This window comes from Diadema antillarum, unplaced genomic scaffold (genome assembly GCF_040938485.1).
Source record: "Diadema antillarum isolate AM-2024a unplaced genomic scaffold, OU_Dant_1.0 scf00000163, whole genome shotgun sequence".
NCBI classification, from domain to species: domain Eukaryota; kingdom Metazoa; phylum Echinodermata; class Echinoidea; order Diadematoida; family Diadematidae; genus Diadema; species Diadema antillarum.
The window spans coordinates 2,406,071-2,432,667 of NW_027271052.1; the positions used below are offsets into that span (position 1 = coordinate 2,406,071).

At 38.7% G+C, this 26,597-nt stretch overlaps 1 protein-coding gene across 1 annotated transcript; it reads right to left on the reverse strand.

The window, feature by feature from the left end:
- Positions 1-91: 91 nt before the first annotated feature.
- On the reverse strand, positions 92-24,044 carry LOC139722315 (arrestin domain-containing protein 1-like). The gene is made up of 7 exons (XM_071633624.1): positions 23,918-24,044; positions 11,673-11,789; positions 5,985-6,208; positions 3,708-3,890; positions 2,997-3,191; positions 1,379-1,520; positions 92-774 (listed from the first exon to the last, which is right to left on the reverse strand). The coding sequence occupies exons 1-7, from the start codon at positions 24,042-24,044 to the stop codon at positions 92-94; spliced, it is 1,671 nt and encodes a 556-aa protein (XP_071489725.1).
- Between the last annotated feature and the right edge of the window lie 2,553 nt (positions 24,045-26,597).

The window sequence follows — 26,597 nt, forward strand, 5'->3', positions numbered from 1 at the left end:
GCTAGGAAAACAAAATATTTACGGTGAAATATGGAAGTCTGCAGGTAAAGGTGTGCATGTAAGTGTGCATGCTTGCGTGTATGAGAGGTAGCTAGACGAATGCTTCGGCTATTCGTCCGCTAGTTCTGCTGATCCGCTGTTCCTGAGGAATCTCACGAATTAACTTATTGCTCGACCGCCATGGATCTATGGCAGGCTGCTCGTAACCAAGCGACGTGTCGTAGTATGTGCTCGAATCGCCTGACGTCATTCTATTTGCCAAAAGTGATGTTCTTTCACTGTTTAGCTCTGGTTGCACTGCAGTGTTCTGTTTGGGTTTTGCATTCAGTGGTGACATGGGCGAATGTGATGTCGGCGAATAGTTTGTGGCCATGGAGTTGGCCACAACGGGCAGGGAGCGATCACTGACCCTCGTCGACGAGGGCGTTGTCTCATACCTTAATCGCGAAGTAGGCGACAGAGGGCTTATGCTGGCAGACACGGCTGGCAGCGATCCGCTGGATATCGTGGCGTAGGGTGATGGCGGCAGAATATACCTCTCGCGATTAAGTTGTTGCTCAAAGGCTGGCGTAACGTCGAATTTCGTCCTCGAAGACGGCGTCTGGGGGCTGGCTGAGACTGGGAGGCTGATGCTGTGACCAGGTGTGTAGTTGGTAACAATTGGAAGAGAGGGCAAGCGAGGCAGGGATAGCCGCGGAGGAACGGGAGGCTCTTGACCACTTTCCATTTCGCGAAAACTGGAGATGGCTATATCGTAGGACGGAGGTGGTGGTTCTAAAGTTCGATGTAATCCATCGTGGCGGAAGAAGTGGAAATGAGAGACGACCGAAAAAGTGAACATCTTATAATCATACATGTATAAAACATTCCCAATACATTCCCATTCCTAATTCCGTTATTATGGTTCTTCGTGTTATAAATCGTATATGGTGACAGGGATATTATCCATGTTCAACTATTGTTCTCTTTGCAATTGAGCCACGCAAAGTTTTCGACAACAGCGAACTTAAACCCCCGTTTAAAACCCAATATTCTTCAAACCTTCTATTAATGTTACTTACTCGTACATACTGTGTCAAAAGAGCTACCAAGCATGTTACAAAATGGATTTAAAACATTAGATAATCACAATTGTTTCCTTTTTTGTAGTCTATTGTCGGAAGAAAGTATAACATGCTTGAGGATCTTGAACGTACAGAACTAACACTTTAGGGAGGCTTGGTGCAATTTATTCAAATGAAACGTGGATGTGTAACTAGTCAAGAGTGCTGGCATAGGCGTGGGTATGCGATGCCTAAACCCAAACGTTTGATGTCTTCTGACTAAATGACCTCAAGAGTCAGGACAGGCAGATATATAGCCAACCGAGTTAACATACCCATGCGTTTGACTTCTGATTGATGGGTCACGGCCATGTTCACAGCTGGGGGAGGGTTTGAGTGCAGCACAGCTATGGTACCAATAGATATCGGTAGCTTGAGAACGCACACTGGAGTTTCAAAGCCCACCACGGCAGCGATCTAAAGTGTAGGTAAGACAAAGCCCCGGGAACACAATCAATAATTAAACTTGTTACAAATTGTTACAAATATAATACTACATACTGCATCGTGCAGATGCTAGGTTCCTCCAGTAACTTAAAATAGTATTTAAAGGAGACCTCCGGATGATTTTCAGACTTTTACATTCAAAGCGTATAGTGGAATGCTAGACATCCCATTGTAACGCTTTGAACCAAAACATGTGTTTGCATGAATTACGAAGAGTTGTCTCTCCTTTTCTAACACCTCCCTGGTTATACCGAGTACAGAGTTTCAGAATTTATAGTGATTGGGTTGAGGAATAAGAATGATTTCAAAATTACAAGTTACGACAAATTGCAATGAACAAAGTGATGCCATGGCAGCCTCACCGTAAGAATGCATGAGTTGGGGCTCAAGGAAGCAGAACGAAAGAAGATGGCATGCATATATTCTACACAAGTGGTATTGTAATGGATTTGCACTGCTACATTTCTGGTATATGTGAGGCTCCTATGTCATCAGCACTGTTCAGTGTAATTTGTTTAAAATTTTTCAGAGCATTGTTTCTCTGCTCAAGGACCACAATAAATTCCAGAAATCTGTACATGGAGCTGTTGATTTATGTACTACATGATGTGAAGTTATGAAAATCGTCTGGAATGCCCCTTTAAAGAAGCAATTCAAAAGAACGAGTGTTCAGATGGAGGGGCAATAATCTATAGTTATAGTTACTTTTTATGCATACTGCAAAACTTCTTGAAGTTTAACTTCGAGAACTCTTCGCGTAGTTTGCCAGTTCACACTGGCAGCCAACTCTGAAGTTTCAGTTCTCGAAGTTAGAATAACTGGTGCGAAAAATTACTCTACAATGTTCAGTGATTGTGTATATGAAAATTATTGTAAATAGTGTGATTTTGTATAATCTTTTTAATAAAACATAAATACAAAAAAAAAGAATAACTGGTGCGCATGTGCAACAAAAAAGAAAGCGCGCGCCGTCTGACAGCTAATGACTGTGACGTAACAATGCGCACAGGTGCATCCCGATGAGCGCGCACTTCGGAGGCACCGCCCGCATGCAAACAGGTGGTTGACTGGTCACGTGACAAAACTTCGCGAAGTTTCAGTTGCGAGCGTTCGAAGACTGCGCAAACTTTAAGAGGATTTGCAGGGGTTCGGGAAATTTCCTCAGTTTGAGTGAAATTTTGGCGAGAACTTTAACTTAACGAAGTTTTGCCGGTGCGACCACGGCATGTGTGAATTCGTGTTGTCGTTGTTGTTGTTGTTGTTGTTGTTGTTGTTGTTGTTGTTGTTTGGTTAAAAAAATAGAACTTTTTAGGTGGGGAGGGGGATCGCAATATCAGCTATGAAGGAGAACACTAATTCAACAATAAACTAATCCCAATAAGATACACATTACAAGATCAAGTTAGTAGATTGAAAGTCGTAAATACTACATAGTAAAGTGATCACCTTTAGAGAGTACTCGAGGAAAATGTTGGGGCAGGACTCAAAAGCGCATGGAACGATCGGCGGAACCATGAACGGTGTGGGTTCGATGACCTTCTTCTGGTACGATGCACACCCCTCCAGCTCGATCTCAGCCACGTAGTCTCGTATTCGACGGTCATCAGTGCTCCAGCCAGATTTGGCAAAAAACGTGATCGTCTGTGAAATCGATACATGGGTATTGTGTGTCCTATTTTTAATTACCCAGCTTGCATTTCGAAGACACATATAAGCACTTAACTTAAACAAATTGTTACTTACGAATTGGTAAGGTGCAAGCCTAAAACCAGTGTCGGTAGACACAATCTGGAAAAGAGCCATAGCCTGAATTATTTTGCCTATTTGCACAAATATAATAGTATTCAGTTAACAATGATTTCCTGAGATTTAAATCGACGAGTGAGTAATAAGTAATCCGTATCGACTAATAACCAACGGTTAGCAGCAGCTTGCTGAAGATAAGTAGATCGGAAGGGAAAATCTATAATTTAGGAAATGGGCAAAGTTACATAATAGAGACCGTAGACACACATTCTGACTTTTTTTTCGAAAAGTCTTCTCTATATTAAATCAAATACTTGAAAGCATTATGTATTTGCAGAATCTGAATATAAAATTCATTTTGATTGCTTTTTGCATCAATCCTCAAATTCACGAGAACTGTCTAAATCAAACCTGAATAAGTGTGCAGGTGATGAGCGATATATCGTTGTTGCTCTGGTTATCAACACGTCCCGATATCCACATCGATTCCCCGACGATGTAACCTCGCTTGTCGACCGATATCTCGAGAGTGACAGGTCCCGTCTCACAACACAGACATCCTTCCTTCGCTGTCATCTGGTCTCCGATTGGATGCTAGCGTCATTAAATCAAATATTCCAGGGTTTATTTCATAAAATGTGAATATTCTTAAAGAAATTTGTTTATAACAATTATGACACTGCAGTTCCTTATTCCTCGCGAGCATTTCTGTGGTGTTCAGATATGACCAGTGGAATGGATTTATTGTGTTTAGATCACTCATTTTCGAAGTGTTACTGTCTTCAAGACACTAGTAGACATGACGAATGATAGAAATAGATTATCATAATACAGGCTGATGTATTGCGTATAGTTTGATAAAATGAGTGTGAAGTCATGTCACCTCTACACTGATGCAACTCTGATCAGCCCTTGCTACCTGGAGATGATGCAAAGTCCATTATATATCATTCCAACACTAGATCATTCCTTTTGCTTTTTTTTTTTTTTTGGGGGGGGGGGTAAAATAAGATCAACAGATGGGTGAATCCGTCAAATATTTAGAGTGCAAAAGAAAAAAAGCCTAAAAACATCTTGCCTGTTTTGCTTTCGTCCTACCTTTATTCATTCATTCACATGGCCCATTGTCACGTCAATGTACGAGGTTACAAATACCCCTCAAATATTAATTATAGTATGTCGATAATAATAATAATAAAAATAATAATAATAATAATAAATAATAATAATAATAATAATAATAATAATTGCATTTATATGGTACTTTATACTGATGTTTCTAAGCGCATTATTGCTAATCTCACGGGACGAAGCAGAAGCGAATCAGTTTCCAACATAAGCGTATAAGTGGGGTCATACTGATTACAGTAAATCATGTTGTTAACTATTACGTCATCAAAATGTGTTTGATACTATTGTTTGCCTCTTCCCAATAAAATCCGATATTTCGTTTTTATGACATTACAATTTGGTGAATGCACGGCATTACAGCATGCAATGGAACCTAATGTTTCGTCTAGTACCTGCAACGCACATTAACAGAGAATATTGCCCGTCACATGAATTTGCTTACCACCAGGCTTGATATTGAATTCATTGCGGCTTGAATATCAAGGCTAAACCAAATTGGTCTCTTGTGCCTCACAATGGCGTTGTCAGGATGGTTTTAATGGCTGCAATAACAGCATAAAGTGAATATGACAGGTACAATTTTGTCATCCCTATCTCATCGCAAAGTAATAAATGTCAGACAGACAACCGTCTGAGAGTGAAGGATGTCCAAATGTCTATCTGCCTCGCCTCCAAATTTTCATATCACGTAGTTCAAAAAAATGCGCCAATTTGATGACATTTACATGGTTACCCACACGGGCGAGTCCTTACAATGATGCATTTATTTGGATATCGGCGTGCCATTACTGTGTTGGATATGATGCACTCTTTTTAGAAAGAATTAGTGGTACACGTACAATGCATTTCAAATATGTCATTGCACTTTGCTAAGTATATATTGTCATTTATGCAACATTAACAAATAATTTCACGTTATAAATAGTATAAATATAAAAGTGCAAACAGATTAATTTAGTTCTCAGGGATTTGATACATATTTACATATTTTCATATATATTTATTATTATCATGATGCAGTATTGATATCATTACTATTGTCATCATTGTTATCTTCATTTTAATCTTTAGTAGAATTACTGTTGTCATTTTCTGAGTGTTACCATCATTTTTGCAATCTTGTTATCATCATGGACATCCTCGGTACGATATTATTTATCAAAGCATGTCCATCAGACAAGTCTGACTTTCTTTGTGTTATAAAAGCGTGTCGGAGAAGTCTTCTGATAAACTCACCGATTGCAATTAGGTACAAATGGAAGAACAGTATACAGAATGGCAGAGGAAAAGGTAATACATTGTATGCATTTTGTTTTGTTTGGTCTCTTCTTTTCCTCACTTCAGCTTTCATTCTCCCAGGATTTATTACACCAAACGAACGTAAACCATCAAAGAAATCGTTTCGCTATACGTTGTAATGCAAAAATCAAAAGAATGAGAAAGTTGCAGAATTGTTTCCTAAATAATATACACAACTTATACATTATGATGAATTATGAAAGAGACTTGAATACGATTAATCTAACATTCATGCAAGAGTCAAGTGTCAAAAATTACCAGGACGTCTGATACGAGGTTAAGATCGACCACAGGCCGAATCCTAAAGGATCTCTTGGACGAATGATCGTACTTCATTGGCCGATCAATGATAGCCTTCACCACGTAGGTCACCTTGGCGAACTTACAGTACATCTCTGGAGGCAAACCTAGAGGCAGTCGGTATCTGAAGGGAAATTTATGCCTCCCTGCAGGCAGGATGTAGGAGCGATCGCTGACCGGGTCTGGAAGATAACAGTGGGAATACTTCAATTCATATCATAGTTTATTTCCAATCAACGAAAATCAAAACATAGTACAAAGTATACATGTCATGAAATAATATCGTTCAAACATTTGCAAAAGATTCATGTAGTATACGAGATAAATTATATAACAATATATATATATATATATATATATATATATGTACAAGAATTAGGAGGAACAATGCATATATACTTCGTGGGCGTGCGGAAAATAAATTCGATTATGGAAAATAGTGATCCACTAAAAAGCAGAGCTTGTGGGACGTGGATTGCTCGATAAATAATGAGTAAATACTTGGTTACTGCTATGTCAGAATAGAATAGGTAATGATAAATGTAGAGAATGCAGGAAAAAGAATTATTCACAGCAGTGTAAAGAATTATTAATTTTTTTACAACGCAGAAAGTATGGACTTGTTTGTGGTTCTTGAACTTGACTTTTTTGTACTTGATATTTTTTTATTTTGCACCAACATATAATAGTGATTTTAGAATGTTCATGGGACTCTGCTATGTCTTCTCAACATGTTTTCTTATGTTCTGTGTATACAGTGTATTATTCTTGTATTGTATTGTAAATTCGGGACCCTGTGGAAGAACAACCATATTTTGTAAATGTGACTGAACGGGCAATCCTCCGTTTCTTCTGTTCGTATATGCAATGTATATGCAACTTGTAATGTGCGTATTTTTTGTCTGAAGACAGAAATAAAAACAACAACAACAATGGCTATGGAAATTTCTGCTCGTAACTATCCGTGCCTATCTTTTATTGACAGGTTCCGTCCACTTACAGAGTATGGATACAACGTGTTGCTCAATTATTGTTCAGTCATCCTAGTTTCTGGATGAATGATCCTAGAAAAAGTTGTCTATATCCATTCACACTGCAGTAGGTATCTTTTGGACATCAAAATTCGATCTTGAAGCGATTGAACAATTAGAGATTAACCTTTTCAAAAGGAGAGCCAATGAGATATGATATTTTATTTATGTATATAAAAACCAAGATATTGAATATTTCTCTGAAATATTTTTGACTGGCTATTGGGATGTGATGTAATTCATCCTTCTAATATCATTTTATGACTTTCAAATTAACATGTAATTCATGTGTGATGAATCCATGGGAAATCCCTAACCCATACTTACCTCCAGTCTATGAAAAAAAAAATCAGAAGTGAGTACGATTTCCTACTCAGATGGGTTCCACACCTGGGTCCCACTACTGTTACCAGTAAGGATTCAAGGTACTTTATTGTCTGTTAAAGGCCTATTTACCTTTGGGAGCAGTGATTTTAAAAATGTTCAAGATATCACTTTTGATGCATAATAATGTGTAGGTCAGTTGTATCACAAAACATGCTACCACATAGAATTTTTGCCATGGAGCCTAAGATACAAAGGAGATATCACGTTTTTCCTCATTAAACCATAACTGTAGACGGTTTAGTCTAGAAACATTTTTATCATAACTGTTGTTCACACTTTTTATATTCAACAATACTTAACATCAATTATACTGGTTTAAATTTTTATATTGGTGGTTTCTATCCCTAACTCACATTTTAGAACTATATTCTTAAGCACTAATGCTGGGCTTTTGTTTCATCCGCAAATGGTAAATAATGCCTTTGAAATGAATGCAGAGATTCGCCCTCCGATCCATTGGCATTAACAAGAACGGGGGGGGGGGGGAACAACAGTAAGATAATTTTCATGTCATTTCCATCGCCCCGCAATCAGCAGCGATCACGGCTGATTGTTACTTAGGAATATTGATTGCAGAATGTTTCTGTTCTGAAACTACCGCTGAGGTTTAATGGCCAAAGAGAGTAAACGTTGATGCGAAGACACGCCTACATCTAGAGCAGGTCTGTGGGTATGGAAGCTCTCAAGGCTCCGACTAACTTCCACCGTCTGCCATTAACTACTACGTGCCCTGTGTACAATGAAAGCACGGCAACATCGCTATACATCCTCTCTATCAATATTGCCATTGTTGCTCACGTTCGAAAGGTTTTTCTCCTAGCAAGTCTAGAATGCAATTTATTTAACAAAACTGGGATCGAGCCATAACACCCACCACATTTCTTGGACCCTTTGAGTGATATGACGTGGTGACATTTCAAATGTAAAACCTCTGCATGGGTACAGACAAATTTTGTGAGTTGTACACTCAGCAAAAAAGAAAGTAGACACTTTTTCAAGCTCATATTTCTAATGGAATATTCGGCTAAGTATTTATGTTTTATATACCATATTAAAGATAATTTAATTGGCTAACACCCTGATAAGTTAGTACAAAGGGAAACTTTACGCATGAGTGAACACATGCGTTTTTCTCTTCCAAGGCACAAAAGTAAAAATTGCAAAAATGGACAAGTTCTCATTCATGCGTATGTGCTCTTCCATATAACAATGAGCGCAAAAGACAAATTTAACACGATCAGATCCACAAAATGATTTACAGAACCACCCATTGACCTCTATAATGTCTCTATAGCCCCCAAAGATAAAGAAAGGCCAAAAACAAAAAAATAATGGAGAAAATGAAGATTCTTTGGTTAAATCCAAATTCAAATCACAGAGAAGAGGCAGTATCAACAAAAATGGTAGAAATCTGAAATGTTATTTCAAATGGAGAAAATTGAAAATGGTATTTGGTTCTTGAATTTGTCTCATGAATTCTTAAATTCCTAAATTAAAAGAACAAAATAAAGAAATTCTTTTCATTTTATCACCTTTGCGGCTTGCTCCCTATGTCATTTAAAGTTGAGTTGACAAAAAGCTCTTTTTTCCCCCTTTAGTTTCCCACTTTGTTTTTGTTTGAGGATATAAAGAGATACAAGGAAACAAAAACTTAGTTTTGCTATTCATTCATGTCTCTCAATGTCTTAAACTAATCTTTTGTTATCAATGCTACTGTGAAGGGCATTTGCAAATGAATGACCAAATGTCAATTTCTGCAATTTTTACTTTTGTGCCTTCGGGACAAAAATGAATGTGTTCACTCATGTGTAAATTATCCCTTTGTACTAATCTACTGGGTTGATAGCCGATTAAATAACCTTTAATACGGTATATGACACAAAGATTTTTACCAAAATCTTCTATGAAAAACATATAATGGCAAAAGTGTTGACTTTCTTTTTTTGCTGAGTGTATGAATAGGTATATTTCTCTCTTTTTGTAGAATACCACTCAGAGAATGTGCTGCAGAACATACATGAGGAGAGCAACATTGAAAAGACTTCAAAATTCCTACCAAGTCCTCGCAGTACGTGTATCCATATTTTGAAGTTGGTAACTAAATTGACGACCAGTGTTTATGATTAAGATGGAAACATTATGAACGGAACAATGAGATACCATTCCTGTTTGAAATACTTGACTGGGCTGTTTGTTTGTTTGTTTGTTTTATAAATATCACACCATGATAACAACATTCTCATGACAAAAGGAAATATTATGAATATCCTTCGTGCATCGCCAACTGTTTCGATTGCAATTCAATTGGTTCAGTACCGTAAGAAGCCAGAAGAGGAAATCTTTATAGCCCCTAATACTCGAATTAAATATGGTGTCCATTAAAAAGCAAGGCAGGATATATAGGTCATAGATTTTATGAATCCAGTTCACCGCCCTTCGAATTGTTCGGTAGTGAAAAAAAAAATGCAATGTGATGATTGCTTGGAATAGCCGTTATGCTTCATGTCAATGCACGTCACCCGTCTCTCCAGCAGTATACCTCTTCCTCTGTACTAAATATTTTCAAAATGTCGTCATGCATTTACGATGTACACTGTTTATCTTCTCTCTGTACCTACTGCTAATTGTTTATCCTACAGCTACTCCAGCAGCTCATAATCTTCGCCTGTACGACGTGTCGTCGTCTGCTCGCACCATCTTTCACACGATTTCACGTCCATTTTGAGCATTGCTGCACCTTTTGCCACTTCAAGCTGTTCGGGTTTTCTCCTTACATTTGTTTGTGTATCTACTAATACAAAGTCATGTTCAAGTCTATCAATTTAATAATCAATTCATTTTTCGCTATTTATCACTTATAATTCTGTCATCCATTCATTCATTTATCTATCTGCAATTCTATCAATCTCTTTGTGTTAGGTTCATGGAACTGGTGTGACAGATATCATTAACTGACAACATAATTATCATCATTATCACAGTTATTATCTTTAGTGTACTACTAAATCAAAATATCATGATCACTCTCTGATATAGGATGTGACACGACTTGTCAATCAATCTACTGCCAAGTATCAACTTGTATCTGTGTGTTGCTTTTTTATGTAGACAGATACATTGTTAGATAAGGAATATGAAATAAGATATTATACCCTACGTTTAGCTTCTGTTGAATAATGGATTGTATTCTGTGACTGACGGTATTGTTGTCTTTGGATCTGCATCACTCAGAAATTACTGTGCAGTCACCTTAGGCAGTCCGTAATTTCTAGAGGAGCCTCTCTCAGGGTGTGGTTTTTTTGATTATGGTGGAGAGATATCCTTCATAGTTACTGCATACAAATTGAAACCATGTACTGTGTATGTGTGTATATATATATATATATATATATATATATATATATTTATATGTTATAAATCATGTCATTTTTATGACAGACAGACATACAGCTAAGATGGAAATAGAAGCGGTAAGTTTTGTACCACAGCAGGTAGGATAATTGGTTCATTGTTCCACTGTAATAATGCAACTGTTCATACATTGTGCCAGCAAAGCCCATGTTCAATACACCTGCTATACGTGTATCCAGTCTTGACTGGGCATTTACACTGTGAGCCCGTGTCTGTATTACCAACACTGCACTGCGCAGGTTCGCATCGTGCTAATATCATCAGTGGCAGGGACGGTGAATTAGCTTGATTGACTTAAAGGGGGTAGGTTCTCTACGCTTAGATGGAGTCAAGAGCCTCAACACTGCCTTAGGTGATGTGACAAGACAACAAATCCTCTTGCATGTCGGGCATGTGGCGTGACTGTCAGGGACACGTCAGATTATATTTAAGGCCAGCAGAAGTAGATTGGACAGACGGACGTGCCTGACGTCAAATAAGAAGCATTAAAAAAAAACACGAACAAGCAGACCAAAAACGAGCAAAACAAATACTGACTAATAGTTTTGAATATCAACGTGGGACAGTCTATTCCAGGAGTCTTATGTTGACAGTTTAGAAGAGTCGGTGGTAGACGGAATTTTGCAGGATAGGCTTAAAGGTAGTACGTAATATTCAATCTTGATATCTTTTTATGATTGTGCGTGCATCTTAAATACTTTACACAAAAGCACACATAATCACGTTAGTGAAAATACTTATGGCATGCATTGGCGATTGATAAGCTATACATGTAAACCTCCTCATTGACATTACTGCAAGCTAGACTAAAACATACCTTCACCAAAGACAAGCAGTGTGTAATCGAAGAGGACTTCCTTCCAAGAGTAATCATCCTTGCTCTCGTTCTTTCGCCATTCTGTTTTCGTTCTTCCCTTGAACCTCACCCGGATACCTGCATGGAGTAAGAAAACATTGTAATGCTTCAAAGCTTACCATGGTTTGCCTAGGCCCTGTCCAATAAGTACGTTTGTTTTATAGGCACCACCTATTGCCTTCCTGACTCACCCGGTTCAGATCATGTCCAAAAGCGAAAACAAACACATTCTGTTGCTGTTCGTTTGGACGGCTGTTTTCTTTTGAAATTCTATCAACTTTTAGGTGATTTGAAAGAAGAATGTCTAACGAAATAAAACCCTAAACACGAATAGACTTTGACCAAAAAGTTACTCCGAAAGCATCCCTTCATGATGAGTTTTAAGGATAACAGTCACAAAACAGCTTTCATCGTGAATCAAAAAAAAAATCGGCATCATTTTATCCGTATTGAAAGCTGTCTGATTGTTAGCAAGCACCGAGTGAAATGCATGCACTATACCGCTTCTTTGAAAAGATTGCGTGTTTTTGTTTTTGTTTTTTTTATGTCAGGGCAGTGTATAGGAATACCATTTATTCTTTGCTGACTCAAGCATAGTGTAAACAGACATCCCTAACTGTCATCACTTTCCATGTACCTCACCAGATCAACGTTTTTAGAGTCCGCGTTTGCATGCTATAATTATGATTTTTGTGAGGAAAGCTACATCACACGTGTTACAGAACTACTCATTCCTATGTGTATGGAATTCAACATGATATCCGAGTGCAAAATATGAGGAGAGAGACCAATTTCTCGGTGAGAGCTGGAAACGCATTGTTGTAAACTGCTAATGAGAAGTGGAGCGAAATTTACTACCATGGATATTCGGAATGGCGTGCATGACGAGAATGGCAGAGGTAGAGATGAGAAAAAAGCGACCAGGGAAGAGATGAGTTAGGAAGAAGTGACAAGGATAAGTAGTAACAGTGATGAGAAGGTTCAACTCTGCATTACTCTCCTGGAGTACTCTTTTCCCCTACATATGCAAAACTGATCATTCGCCAATAACTGTTTCCACAGAACTGTTATTCCAGCAGACATTGCGTGTCGCTTGTACTATAACGCATGCACGAGTCATCAAATGTGTGTGGTAACCAACACATCATTTAAACTCATTTTATACGAGTACCAGGGTATGTCCAAGGAGAATGAGCAGCACACACGCTCTGGGCTTACTCAACGAACTCATGAACTCCTGGACCCGTTTCCTGAAATGCTGACTAAACTAACTTCTTACATCTTCTTTACATCTTACATAATATCCCGAAGTCGAGGAGACGGCTGTGGCGCCACAGAAGACCGTTCTTTCATCCCTGTCTATCCACGGCCTCTCTCAATACCCTCTCCCAGCGGGCCTCAGGCCTGTCCAGGCTCGGGTATTATCTTCTCAGCTCTTCTTTGATCTTCCTCTCGTTCTCGTTCCACTCACTGTGCCTTCCAAGGTTGTATTGACAAGTCACCATGTTCTCAATGTATGTCCATACCATTTATGTTTAGGATGTTTTCACATTAGTCAGATCTTCAAAGGCCCGATGGCTTGTTGGACTCGGTTCTTCACTTTTTCATTTGTAATTCGATCTATACCGAGAAATTTGCAAATGTAATCGTCTGAAAAAATAGCCCAATGCATTTGAGGGTTTTCAAGTTTTCAAGTTCTGCTTTGCCAGCCTTTATGCTCATATTAATACCTTCGGTATTAGTCATTACCTTCGTTTTTGGGTAGTGATCTCCACAACATAATGGGCAGTCGAAGTCTTATCCAGGCCTTCTACCGACTTCTTAACTCCTCCTATTCCCCAGCGAGACAGTCAAAGTCGTCAACAAAGAGTAGATTTGTTAATTTTCTGCCTTCAATATTGACAATTCCTTCATGATTCTGAATTGTATCCTTCATGAGCTTCTCAAGGAAGATGTTAAAAGTGGATGAAAGCAGGTATAGGCTTGTCCGACACCATCTGTCGTCATAAACAAACCTCCCATACTGCCGTTGTAGAAGACTGTAATAGAAGCCTTGTCATACCGTTGCTTAATGATTCTAATCGGGGGGGGGGGGGGTGTTTCATCAAGCTGCTCGTAAAGTTACGTGTGACTTACGAGCGACTGGTGATCAGTTCTTGTGCTGAATTATGGAAATTCTGATAAGTATAGCACATCAGAACTGATAACCAGTCGCTCGTAAGTTGTTCGTAACTTTACGAACAGCTTTATGAAACAGGGCCCAGGTCGGCGTGTTTGTTGAGCAGAACCTAACGGGGGCCCATAGGGCTGCATGTCAGACCCTGTCAAAGGCTTTGTTATAGTCCTCAAAGACATGGTAGAGGTCTTTTTAATGTTGGATGTATTGCTGGCACATTATCCCGAGGTTAAAAATTTGTTCTGTGGTGCTGTGCACACCAGCTCTGAATCCTGCAGCCACTACTAACTTTGCTTTCGGCTTCTGGCGGTAAAGCAAAATTATCGATGTTACTTTGCTTGAGCGGCAAATCAAGCTAATTCATTGTGACGTAATTCTTGTAGTGTTGCAGGTTGCCTTTCTTTCTTAGGCAGTGTCATTAGAAATGACTGTGTCCAAAGTTTGGGCTACTCTCATATCTGCTCGACCTTGTTTTATCACGTCTTTCAATATCTCCTCTAGATTGGACCAGCACGGTCGAAATGTTATTCACTCCCGCTGACTACTCCTTCTTTAAATATTTAACTGCTGTTTCGACTTCTCTACACCATGATTTGTTGGTCAGTACCGATGCTTGTCGCTGGGAGACATTCAGCACTTCTGACATCTACTACATCGAGGTTCTTTCTCTGTCAAGTGCTGTTAATAGCTCGCAAGGATCGCTTTTATCACCACCATGACTGTGTGTAAATTCACGTCGGGACTCACATTGACAAAATTGTGAGCTCCGATACATACGACCAAACATATCTAAACATTCTCTCAACCTTACAAGAATGCCGTTACCAAATGTGATATGGTTAAACACCGGTGTGGTTTGGTTAGTGCATACTATTTGTGAGTCAATGATATTGAAATGGTACAGATGCCGGGAGGGTGGTCACTCTCAGACAATTTAATGTACTACCCATCTGCCCATGTGCACCTGCTTCCAAACACTTCAGAAATTGTTCCTAAATGGCGTGATATAACTGGCGTCACAGACGCCATTTAGGGTGTGCTTTACAGGTGTGGCGCCATTTACCAGTGCAAATTTGATGTGCTGTAATATACCATTCCATCTAGGTCCATTTCTTAAGTTCTTGGGCTCGGGTCGTCACGTATCCTAAATGGCGTATTTCGTCAAGGTACCCTGTGCAATACCCTAAATGGCGTTTTAAATAAATGCATCTTATATACACTAGTTGGAAAATAACAAAAAAAAAATAACACTTTTCTGAAAGATAATAAGTAATTCAGTCAGTGTCAGTTAAGATTAATGTCAAAAGCATATTTTGTGAAATAGGACCACTAAATGGCGATAAAAACCCTCTCCCCTTTCGTAGGAAAATCATCGACAACGCAGCATGTCTAAAAAACAGACTCTTTTGGGCCCATCTTTTTCGGTACCCCCTCCCCCTCCCCATGATCGCTGGCGAGTTAGCCAACTTAAAAATGCACTACCCGGCATGCTTAGAATACAAGGACGTAAATAATTCTCAAGATCAAACATATAAATTTTACTTACCCAAGGGTCATATGTTTTCATAATATTCCCTATAGATGGCTAAACTATAATATTCTCTCGAGGAACGCAATGTCCAAAATCTTCCCTAGTTTCATCAACGTCACACCATCTTTCCAATCTGACTATACCGTTTTATGACATGAAAAATAAGATCAATGAAAAGCAAAGCTATGTCTGGATATAGTTCATTATTGTACGATGTTTGTATATCTTTAAATACATTATAGCACGTGTTCCCTATATACGATACCGCATCAAAAGATTAATACAGTGTACAGTCAATACTTCTACAGAATGATGGATAGAGCAAATAAAAAACGAAAATACACACAAACAAACAAACAAAACAAAAGCGAAAAACACACAAACAAGGATAATCTGTTGAAATTTGCACCGCCTTTGCTTGGTCAACACTTAAACAATAGCCATTAGCAGTATAACGTGTATAAGTGTTAAGGCTTGCCTTCAATAGTTAACCATTAAATTTTGGAATTATAGAAGTTGTTCTGCGCGGTGAGACACAACTTGCACGCGTCTTCTCCATACATAATTTTATTGCCACGACAGTGCATTAGCGTTTTCTATACGAAAAGCAAGTTATGGTAGCTGATATACATTTTTTTCACGTCCGCAAGTATTTTCGTCCGTGGGAAATGCGTCTTTGCTAAAGCAAGTATAATCATACTAAGTTAACGTAACTGTAGATTACAAACAAACATCAGAGAATGGAGGTTTTTGAAGTCGGTAGCTATCTGACAAATCAGGGGGAAGTCATTGCATGAAAATGAGGCAATCACGTACTAATGGACGTACTCGGATCTCGTGGCAAACATGGCAAGCTGATTACGTGTTTGCACGTCACTTGTCAAGGGTGCGCCCCTCCAGTATTTGTCCTGTTCAGGAGGCGGGAAAATTAACTTTCTCCTTTCGCAGGGTACCTTAGCTGAAGAAATATCGATAATATGATAAGCACGAAAAGTAAACGCCCCTCCATCTCAACAACTGTACGTATGTCTTCATTCTCTTCTTCTTATCCTTTTTCCTCAAGCAGGTAGCTAAAAGACGAGGGCACTTTTTACCCCTTAAATACATCGCAAGTCTCCGTCGCTTATCGGGTTAAATGGCGACGTGCAAATTGACGCAGGGTTATTGGATTGGTGTAGCCCTGCCACACACTGGTCTGGACCCCTTCATGCTAACGTTTTGATCTATACGTTTAGTTAACATTGAACGTGTATGTATTTCGTCTGTCCCTTTAATACCCTTCGTCGCAAGGTCAGCGTACATTATTTATTTTAAGCGCGTCATCAATGCTGCATGTATTTCACAGAGCAACGAAAATTTAATCGTGATAAATGGCATGTTCTTCCATCAATGCAATCTTGTCATTTTGCCTCTATTTTTTACTCTCATCTATTACAATGTCCTTGACGCTTTACTTTTGTCTTTTAGCCTGGTCTTCCGTGAAATCGTGTTCATTATTCTAAAAGATAAAACAAAAAGTATACAGCATAAATGACAAAACGACAAAATCACGGTCATGACGCAAATCGATTTGATGACAGGAGGAATTGGCAGCAAAGAGAAGGGAAAAGAGCACTGTCAGTAAGGTTTAAGTACTGGCATTGTGCAAGAATTTACTAGTATATGCAGGCACTGATTTGAGTAGGCCCTATACATGGATGTGTATGTGTATGATATATGCACGTGAGTGTGTCTGCGTCTGCGTGTCTCTTTTTGTGTAGTCCCAATCTTATTCGAGAAACGTGATGCACCGATTTCAGAGAAGCGACCAAGCATCCTGTTGGATCATCTTATTACAATCCTTGCAATTTGGTTACGTCGAGGGTTTTGCTGATAAAAAGCAGAGCAGAGAGCAGCCGACCCGTATTGCTACTTTGGTAAATTTGTGGTACATTTTTCGCCGTTCTTCGAGAGAGAAATTTATAGAGATTGATTTATATAATTCAATGTGAGCTAGCTTTCAAATTTCCAGAATGAAATGGCCCAATCGCTGGATGGCACTCAGATCCAATTTGTGAATCGACTGTACATTTGCAGTTCTAGATGAAGAAATGAAATTAAGGAAAGGGGTAATTCTCACGTTGCCACGTTACACACAATGGACTGAATGTAGTTATCTTGAATATGTTATTGTAACATAGAGGATAATCATTCAAAATCACCATCAGTGGTTAGGTGAAGTAAAAGTAATAAAAGTGTCAATAAGTATCAAACGAAGGGCACTTGGAGACATCACATGTGTTTTATATTATTGTAAAGTGTGAACGGGCACTAGATCGATGCCACGGGTCCGCTGAAACCATGGGCGTGAGCCGAACGCCGCCTTGAGCATGCGTGAAGATTTTGTAGCTGACGACATGGAAAACTGATGATGTTAGAAAAAATGATAATAAAACGTGACATGGAAGAGAGAGAATCGAGGGGGTCGGTGCTCTTTTGATTTACTCTTTGGCTAATGTAATTCTAAATTTAACCCAATAACATGGTGGACCCACAACGGGGTAAATGAAATATTCCTTGAAATCTGCCCACCTCCGTGATCTGATTTTCGTATCATTAGCGTTTATTTGTGCATGTATTATTGCCAGGCAAAGTTATGATGATATAATGATGATGCTGTTTAATACTTCAGTATTTTGTGAACAAAATTACTCTGAAGACACACACACACACACACACACACACACACACACACACACATACACACACACACACACACACACACACACACACACACACGCAACAGACTGTGCGTAACGATAATATTTATGAAATCACAGGTAAACAGGATTGGAAATGAGAAAATTTGTGCACCGAAAACAACATAATATGCGACATAGCAACATATAACTATTCAAACTGTTTGGGAACTTGGCAAGAAATAGTCTTCATTAATTAGTTTTTAGCTTAAATACTGTGAGATGTAGTTAGATAGGGAGCAAAGGCATTAAAGAACAGAGGTTTGCAACCAGTTTGACCTACTTACTGAATGATGTTACATTGAGCCATGACTCTAGGGGCTTTCCTAATCCTAGACACAGGTATTTACAAATAGTGACATGTATTATTCACGTGTATTATGCATTGTTGCTGAAATACATTAGTCTCTGCCTCTATACAGCGGTTACCTGCCCCCCCCCCCCCCCCACACACACACACACATCATCATCATCTCTCACTCACTCTCATAAATGGTGCATGTCAAGTAGGATTTCCCGAGCGAATGATGACATGGCATTGACATTCAGGATGAAACGAAATGTGTATATTCCATTGATTCGCTTACAAATTAGTTTCTCTTTGGAAAGATGTTAAGTGAGGAATATGATTTATTCTTATTCCAGTTCAAACTTACTTTTATACAATTACAATAGCAATCAAGCTCTTAATATCAGTGATATCATCATTCAAAAAATGAATATATAAGCCATCCTTATTTTCAACCAGATGGTCTGGGAAGAATGGAGGTCCTCATTAAGACTTGACATGCTGACTGTGCTTCAGATAGCCCTGCTTCAAGATTGTTGAATCCATATAATGATGATCCCAGTAGACTCGTCATAAAACGTGTCATATATACTGTAAATTCACTCCTTTTAACATTGCTGCACGGAACACTGCTGACATACAATTGACATTTTACGCACTAACGTTGCCAATATTGACGGTAGAGTGAATTTCGAGAGTGCAATATAACAATTCATTTACTCGGTATACATCATGCATGTCACCGGTAGTGTTTTTAAGGACGAAATGTGTGGTAAAAATCTTTCATACTATGCAAATCATCATCCCTACAAATTTCAGATTCCTGTATTCCTGTCTTCGATGAAATGTCTTTGTTTAATTCCATGCATTTATTCTCATTTTCTATATTGTCTCCTCGTTACGTCTTATATCTCACTATTCCTTGAATCTTTGTTAAAGCTGGCTACTTTTCCCTTCACAGCGCAAGCCCCTCACTCCCTATCACCTACCTGTCTTTCTTGGTTCTCTTTTCTCTTCTTGGCAACGAGTAACGTGCCTTCAACATGTTCGCATACAGAGTAGATTACCCTGATCGACAGATGGGCGATTCTCACAGTTTACACTGGGCGGACCATCAATCCATGAAGTGGAAAGATAAAGACGTTTGTTGGGTAGTTGACAGTGTTTATCTTTTATGCAAAAAGACCCTCCCCCGAGGTGTCTAGCAGTATGATAATCTATGGCTTTTATTTAGTCAGTCGTTCTTGTTTACATTTTTTATTACATTATTTTGTTCCATTTGTTCCTTTTTTTTCATTCCTCCATTCTGCATCCAATTTGTGCACTCATATCTTCACCTGATTGTGATGGCGAGATCATTTTTTTTTCAGCAAGAATTACATCGTTGAAGAAGGAGGATCTGTTGCAACGTGATTTGCATAATATTATATCTCTGCAGTGACTATAGTTCATTATTAATTAAGGAGTGCGAATAGGAGCCAATTAATTATACAAGAAACCTAAAGACTTTCGAGTCTAGATAGGGGCTGTCGGAGTTTGACTGTAGCCTCTATCTCATTCGTGGTTTGAGCCATCATAACAGTTCAGTTCCCTCCAGGTGAAATTCATACTCATAATCCGCCAGTGCCAAATAGTTTACAGATTTATCGTTGGTGCAATGCCGTTCTTCACTTTAATGTGTTGACATTCGTAAAAGTACCTCATCAGATGCTGTGAAAATTTCCAACTACAAGTTAGTGTATCCGTTAAAGTTGGTCTGAGCCCGAATGCATGTTTGTTTACCTCTTCTGGATTGGACTTGTATACATTACTTAAGTGAGTCTTGTCGTTCACAAGTGTGCTATAAGGCAGTAGAGTGTTTAACACTGTACAGAGCAGCTCCCAGGCCGAATGACACGGCTAATTGATAAGTGCATTTTTAAGCCACGATTGTGCATTTTGCCACCTGGCATGACAAACCTGTGTACGGTTACACATTACTACCCGTATTACCTGGATGCGTAGTCGTGATACGTATGCGCGCATCCTGAAATCTTTCGGGTAAACTTTGTTCTTGTTTTCGCAAACCGTATTATAATAAGGTAAACGAGTTGCAAACGAAATGACGTTAGGTCCCCTACATGATGACTTAGATGATTCGTACCAAGCGGAAGAAATTACCTATTTTCAAGGATGGCTTTTTCGGCACGTTGTGTAATTACACAACGGAGCAGCTACGGCGTCACTCGCTGAGCTCCTCGCACAAAATTAGATTCATCTTTCAATGGCAGTAATTCCTGCGCCAACTCTGACAGCGCGTGGGACTGCCACTACCGAAGAGCGAAATTTAATCAACTAACGGTTTCCATCCAAACGGAAATTATGTCCTATATTTGCAGAAGAAAGGGAGAGAAAAAATGAATAAGCAGGGTCGAACGAAGCCTGCAGCTACGAGGCATCGCTGTGGAAGAGTAGGTGGCTAAGTGAGAGTCCAGAGTTAACTATGGCAGGTCAGCACCGGTGGTATTTGCGACGAAAGAAAGGACAGCTCAACTTTGTTTATTCCGCTGACTATGCCAAGTACCAATGCCTCACTCTCTTATTACCTTTTCATTATTTTGCTAGCAGTTTAATTCGTGCTCACAGCCACCATTGCGTTGAACTGCTAAAGCATAACATTTCTTTTTTTCTGAACTGTTTTTGGCTCTTGCCGTTTGTAATGATAATAATGATAACAATAATGATAATAATAATAATAATAATAATAATAATAATAATAATAATGATAATATTAATAATAATGATAATGATAATAATAACGATAATGATAATAATAATTGCATTTATATGGCGATTTATACTGGTGTTTCTAAGCGCAGAAGCTATTCGTAAATCATCCATTCTGCTTTGTACACTCACAAGTGAAAGTATTAATCAGTGCTTCATACTAGTACCCTTTCACTTTTCAAAGAGCAAAAATGTCGCTGTTCTTTGAGTGCTCACATACGCAAACATAATATATTCATACCATTATGGACATTAATACATTAATTTTGAGTGTGAGTGTAGAATGAGAATAAGAGGGAGATTCATGCGTGAGTGCTGTCCGCGCGCCTATGCCTGAGCAAGCGATATTTCCCCAACAGCAACAATGCGCTAGACCAGTAGAATACTAGTACCGCATACCTCTGTGTCCTTGGGCCTATACACAAGGATTTGATTTCACTTTATGTATTTGACAGGTATTAGTGAAGAAGGCAAGTCAAGTTTAGAGAATGTATTGAAAGAGACAATTCGGAATATTTCAGCATATACCATGTTGAAGTAAAAGTACAAATAGCCTTTACTCAAAAAAAGAAAGAAAGAGAATAACATGTCGAATTTGATATTGTCACTAATGAGAAAATACACGCATATCAGTGGAACAGTATATCGTAAGAGTCTGAACGCAGTCCGCACATTATTGTCAAAGTGTAAACAAATGAAAGAAAGTCGCTCAATATTGGCCTTAGCTCTGTCCATCTCATCCCAAAAGTACCATTTCTTGAATTAAAATATGACAAAGATTAAGATTCCTGAGCAATAACTTGGCATGTTACATCATCTACCCGAAGAATCACATACTGTAGTCAACATGGCACATGCACATGAAATGCATAATTCCATGTTTGATTTTCGTAGCTTGAGTGCCTAACGTGGTAAACCAAGATAGTGATCTGTTTTCAATATTTCAATGTCGTTACAACGACAGTGTGACGCTGAAGAGTAAGACAACTCCTGTAAGAGAGAAGACAAAACAACAATGAACGAATAAAGACTTTCTCTTTTTGGCGAACACTAAACCATGTGTGGCGTGGCATTGGAAAATCATGCGTTTGTCTTGCCTTCTACGTCTTCTCACTATTCTTCTAAAACTACAGACCACAGCAAAGCACCGATTTTTGGGGTTTTTTTAGAACCGGGTGTATATTGATAACACCTTCTCTTACTTAATTGTCAAAAAGATCGCATTTTGCACCTAATGGCTATTCATTTCATCTGGCATCACAAGACCTAGCATCCCACAAAAGAGCAGAGTAGTAAAACTGACCGAAGTTGCCAATTTTAAGGCGTTTGTTAACATTTAGAGACCTCGTATCCTCCGTCACGTTTGCATCAGGACTAGACCACGTAATAAATGTCCCAAGGACTTTCATCTTGTAAAAAAAAAGAAGCCCAAAACACCGAGTAATGAAAATGTGTTGTTTATTGAGGGGGTTTCTTTGCACTGATTGAATGTTCATACGACAGAAGAACACATGCACTTTCAAAAAGTTTTGACATAAGATTACAAAAATGTGATAGCTTTATTACGTTTTAGCATTGATATGAGATTAACCCCCATCTCCACGACAATATGAAATTTAGAGTTCAGTTAAACAATATTTTCTCTCGTTACCGCAAATTATGATTATTTGCGAAGTTAAGAGAGTAGCCCATTCAAACAAAACAAAATGGTTTCCTATATATCATGGGACCCTCAATACGTAAAAAATTACGCTATGAACGAAATACTACAAAATATGACACAATTTAAAACACCGTTGCAAATGGAGCAAAATACCTATACGTTATAAGGGCACCAAAATATATACACAGTGCAAACTATATTTGTGATTATGCTGATACAGTAGTTTGTAGGTAAAATCAGTCTACGTTGTTTAAGGCCCTGATGAAACATTTTCGATATCGTCTTTACATCTCCTATTCTGGTATCATCATGTTTGGCTATGTACTTAAAGCGTTCTATCACTTCAGTCAGTGTTTTATCAAAATACCACATGGTATTATCTATCTCATCAAGCACTATGTTGAATTTTGAATAACATGTATGTTGATCGAAAATAGATTACAAAAATATTCATGATAGATTAGATATTATGTAATAAGCCCACAAATGATACAAAAATCAAAACTCGATACACGTTTTTACACTTACTTTTTCATCGTTAGTATCTAAAACTTAACAGTAAGATCTGACAACAAGTTCTTTTGGAATTGCCTTATAAGGCCTATAGGTTTTTAAATCAAGGAAGGACAACCGTCTAATTTAGCACATGTTTTATGACCATGACCAGGTTACTTTAAAATCATAAAACCGATGGCAGCATCAATTTTGATAACTAAGGAAAATGAAACGAACAAAAACGATCCCGATTAAGCCATCTGTATTCATTTCAAAATGATTTGAAAAAAAAAGAAGATCGTATTGATATTTTTATGACTTGTGTGAACACAATGAAAAAGAAACTACGCCTTGAATAGATGGCTGTAAAGGCAATCAAATCGATTTTCTCAGAGACAAGCTCTACCTTCCTGTCTACATGATGGAAGTGAAAATTGCGCCGCTGTCCTCCCGGAGTAGGCTCGAGTACATAGCCTCTTTGTTTACCCGAGCGACGTAGAGCGTACAGTCATTACCTGTAGTACATAACCATCGCTTTAAAGACTCACCCCGGATATGTCTTTTCTCTGATGAAAGCACTATGAGCACGTATCCTTGGATCAGGTCACCAGGCTTGAATACGTTGGCGTCGTTCCCTTCGAAGACGATGTCGAAAACTTGGAGTTTGCTGCTCATGTTTAGAGTCAGTGTCAGTCATCGGTCGAGGTCATTCTAGGAGTAACGACGTTGTCTGGAAGCACCGCGGGGCAAAGTGTGACGGGACGGTGACGCCACAGCGTGCATGCGCGCTTACCTTGTCAAACAATCTGTGCTCAGAACAGTGCTTATGCTAATCAAACATAACGCCAAATTACAGAGTCGACATGCAGGTACCAGTGTAGCCAACGAGGCTTTATTAGCCATGGTTTCCAAGAGACTGGAGGTATTACTAATTTCAAGGCGAATTGATATGAGAAAATGAAACCGGCGTATATTCATGAAATTATTTAATGGAATTCAATGAGCTCTTGTTACTGTCACCTAGCTGGAGCTGTGGACGGTGCTTTGGCCACTTCAGGCATCCAGGGCAGGTGGAGGAGTAGGGGGCTTGACGCCATAACACCTTGGCGTCTTTTGGGGTTATCATCTCTTTTTCTCAATCCTCTCTCTCCCTCTCTCCTTTTCTCTCGCTTTTCCCCCACAGCTTTACATTTGGAAGTTCATCAACGTGACTATCATCCCCGATATACATCTCTCTCTTTATCTCTCTCTCTCTCGCTCTATCTATCTATCTATCTATCTATCTATCTATCTATCTATCTATCGTTCTATCTATCTATCTTCCTATCTATCTTTCCATATCTTGACAATGTAATGAGTTATTATCTAATTCGTTCTCAGTTGAAAGGTCACTGTTATTTCCCATCCTGATCAACACTCTCTCGCTCTCCATTCTCCGTCTTTGATTCTGACAACCAGAACAAGCTACACTGCTCAACCTTGTCGTGTGTATGTTCCATACTCTTAAAGAATTATGATAGTACGATGACATTTGAACTATATTAATTGAAAAATATCTGTCATTATACGCAGTCATGTACGAGTATATAAGTTTATCATGTCAGTAATCATACATTCTTGTTATACGTGAATAAAACAGCTTAAACTTGAGGACAGCTTGACCCACCGAATGATAATTCTCATCGGTGTTTTCTGTTCACGTGACTTATGATTATACGGTCGCCGAGGAAATAGCCCCGAAATAGCACGCTGTATTTAACACTCAATGATAGCAGCTAGAGACCCAACCAAGCGAGATGCTGCTCGTTGATAGCTTTGTTTCCCCATGGTGTCGATGGCACTAGAAGACAGGAACCAGTGGCCTACCGTGTACTAGTAAGGGGGAGACTCTTCCTCTGTGTAGAATGAGAGGTGGAAATTGTGTGGTCCACGAAAGAAATAATGCTATTGATGTTGTTGTTGTTGTTGCTGCTGCTGCTGCTGCTGCTGTTGTTGCTGTTGTTGTTGTTGTTGTTATTGTTGCTGTTGTTGTTGTTGTTGTTGTTGTTGTTGTTGTTGTTTGTGTGGCCTTTTTTTCCCATTTCCAAACGTTCTTTCATTCAATTTCACTTCAATGCAACAAATTTTATTTCCTATCAACAAAATACAACACCAGGGTAAACCAGGATTTACGCGTGCGTAACTGATAAGTGAGCTACAGAGCAATATAAAATTAATGACACACGCACACACACACACACACACACACACACACACACACACACACACACACACACACACACACACACACACACACACACACACACACACACACACACACACACACACACACACACACACACACACACACATGCACACACAACACAACACAGACACACACCCGGAATGGGTATTGAAAGAAGCCGAGCTGATCGTGAAAGGCTCTGTAATAATGTTTGATAGGATGTTAAGCCAGTGCCACGCCCCTATAGCAATGTTCTCCTATTCCTATATAATGACGACAAAACGTGTATTGCACACTGCTGCACATCATTGAAATAGATTAGAGTGTTAATTTTGTGTGTTTCATCTTATGAGGTAATTTGCGAAAGAAAAGAAGAGGAAAAGAGAGCATTTAAAGTTCTATTCTCAGATATTGCTTGTCGACATCGCATTGTGCTATTTTGTCTTCCATTCTCTTACATATTTTTTTCTCTAGTGGTGAAAAATAAAGATTAGATATTGAATGAAGTGACAAGTAGATATAAAGAAATTTCATTTTTTTTTTTGCTTTTCTATCTTCATGAAAGAGCACTTGACTTACGTCTTTCAGAAAATAGGGTCGATAATATTGTCACCTTTAACATGTCAGTAACAAGGAATGGGAATGTAAATAGAAAGGAAGATTTTTTTTTTCATTCAAAATGATATTTTGTGGAATTGTCTTTAATTGTCTATATCGTTGCTATGTATTAACGGATGGTGCGATTTTCCTCAATCTTCTCTGATATGTGCTGCTTTTAATCAATCCATCTGTATATTTGGCTTTCATTCCCCATTAGATTATCATTCTTGCTTCATTACCGATTTCTTTTTTAGACCAAAGAGAAGTCTCCTCTCTAAATGCACTCATATATTCAAATTATCTCTTTTTCAATTCTGACCGTCAATGTAAAGGCAAAATGTGATTAATGTTTCGATCGGTTTCACTTAGTTCAACAGCACTATGATATACCATCAGTGGAATGC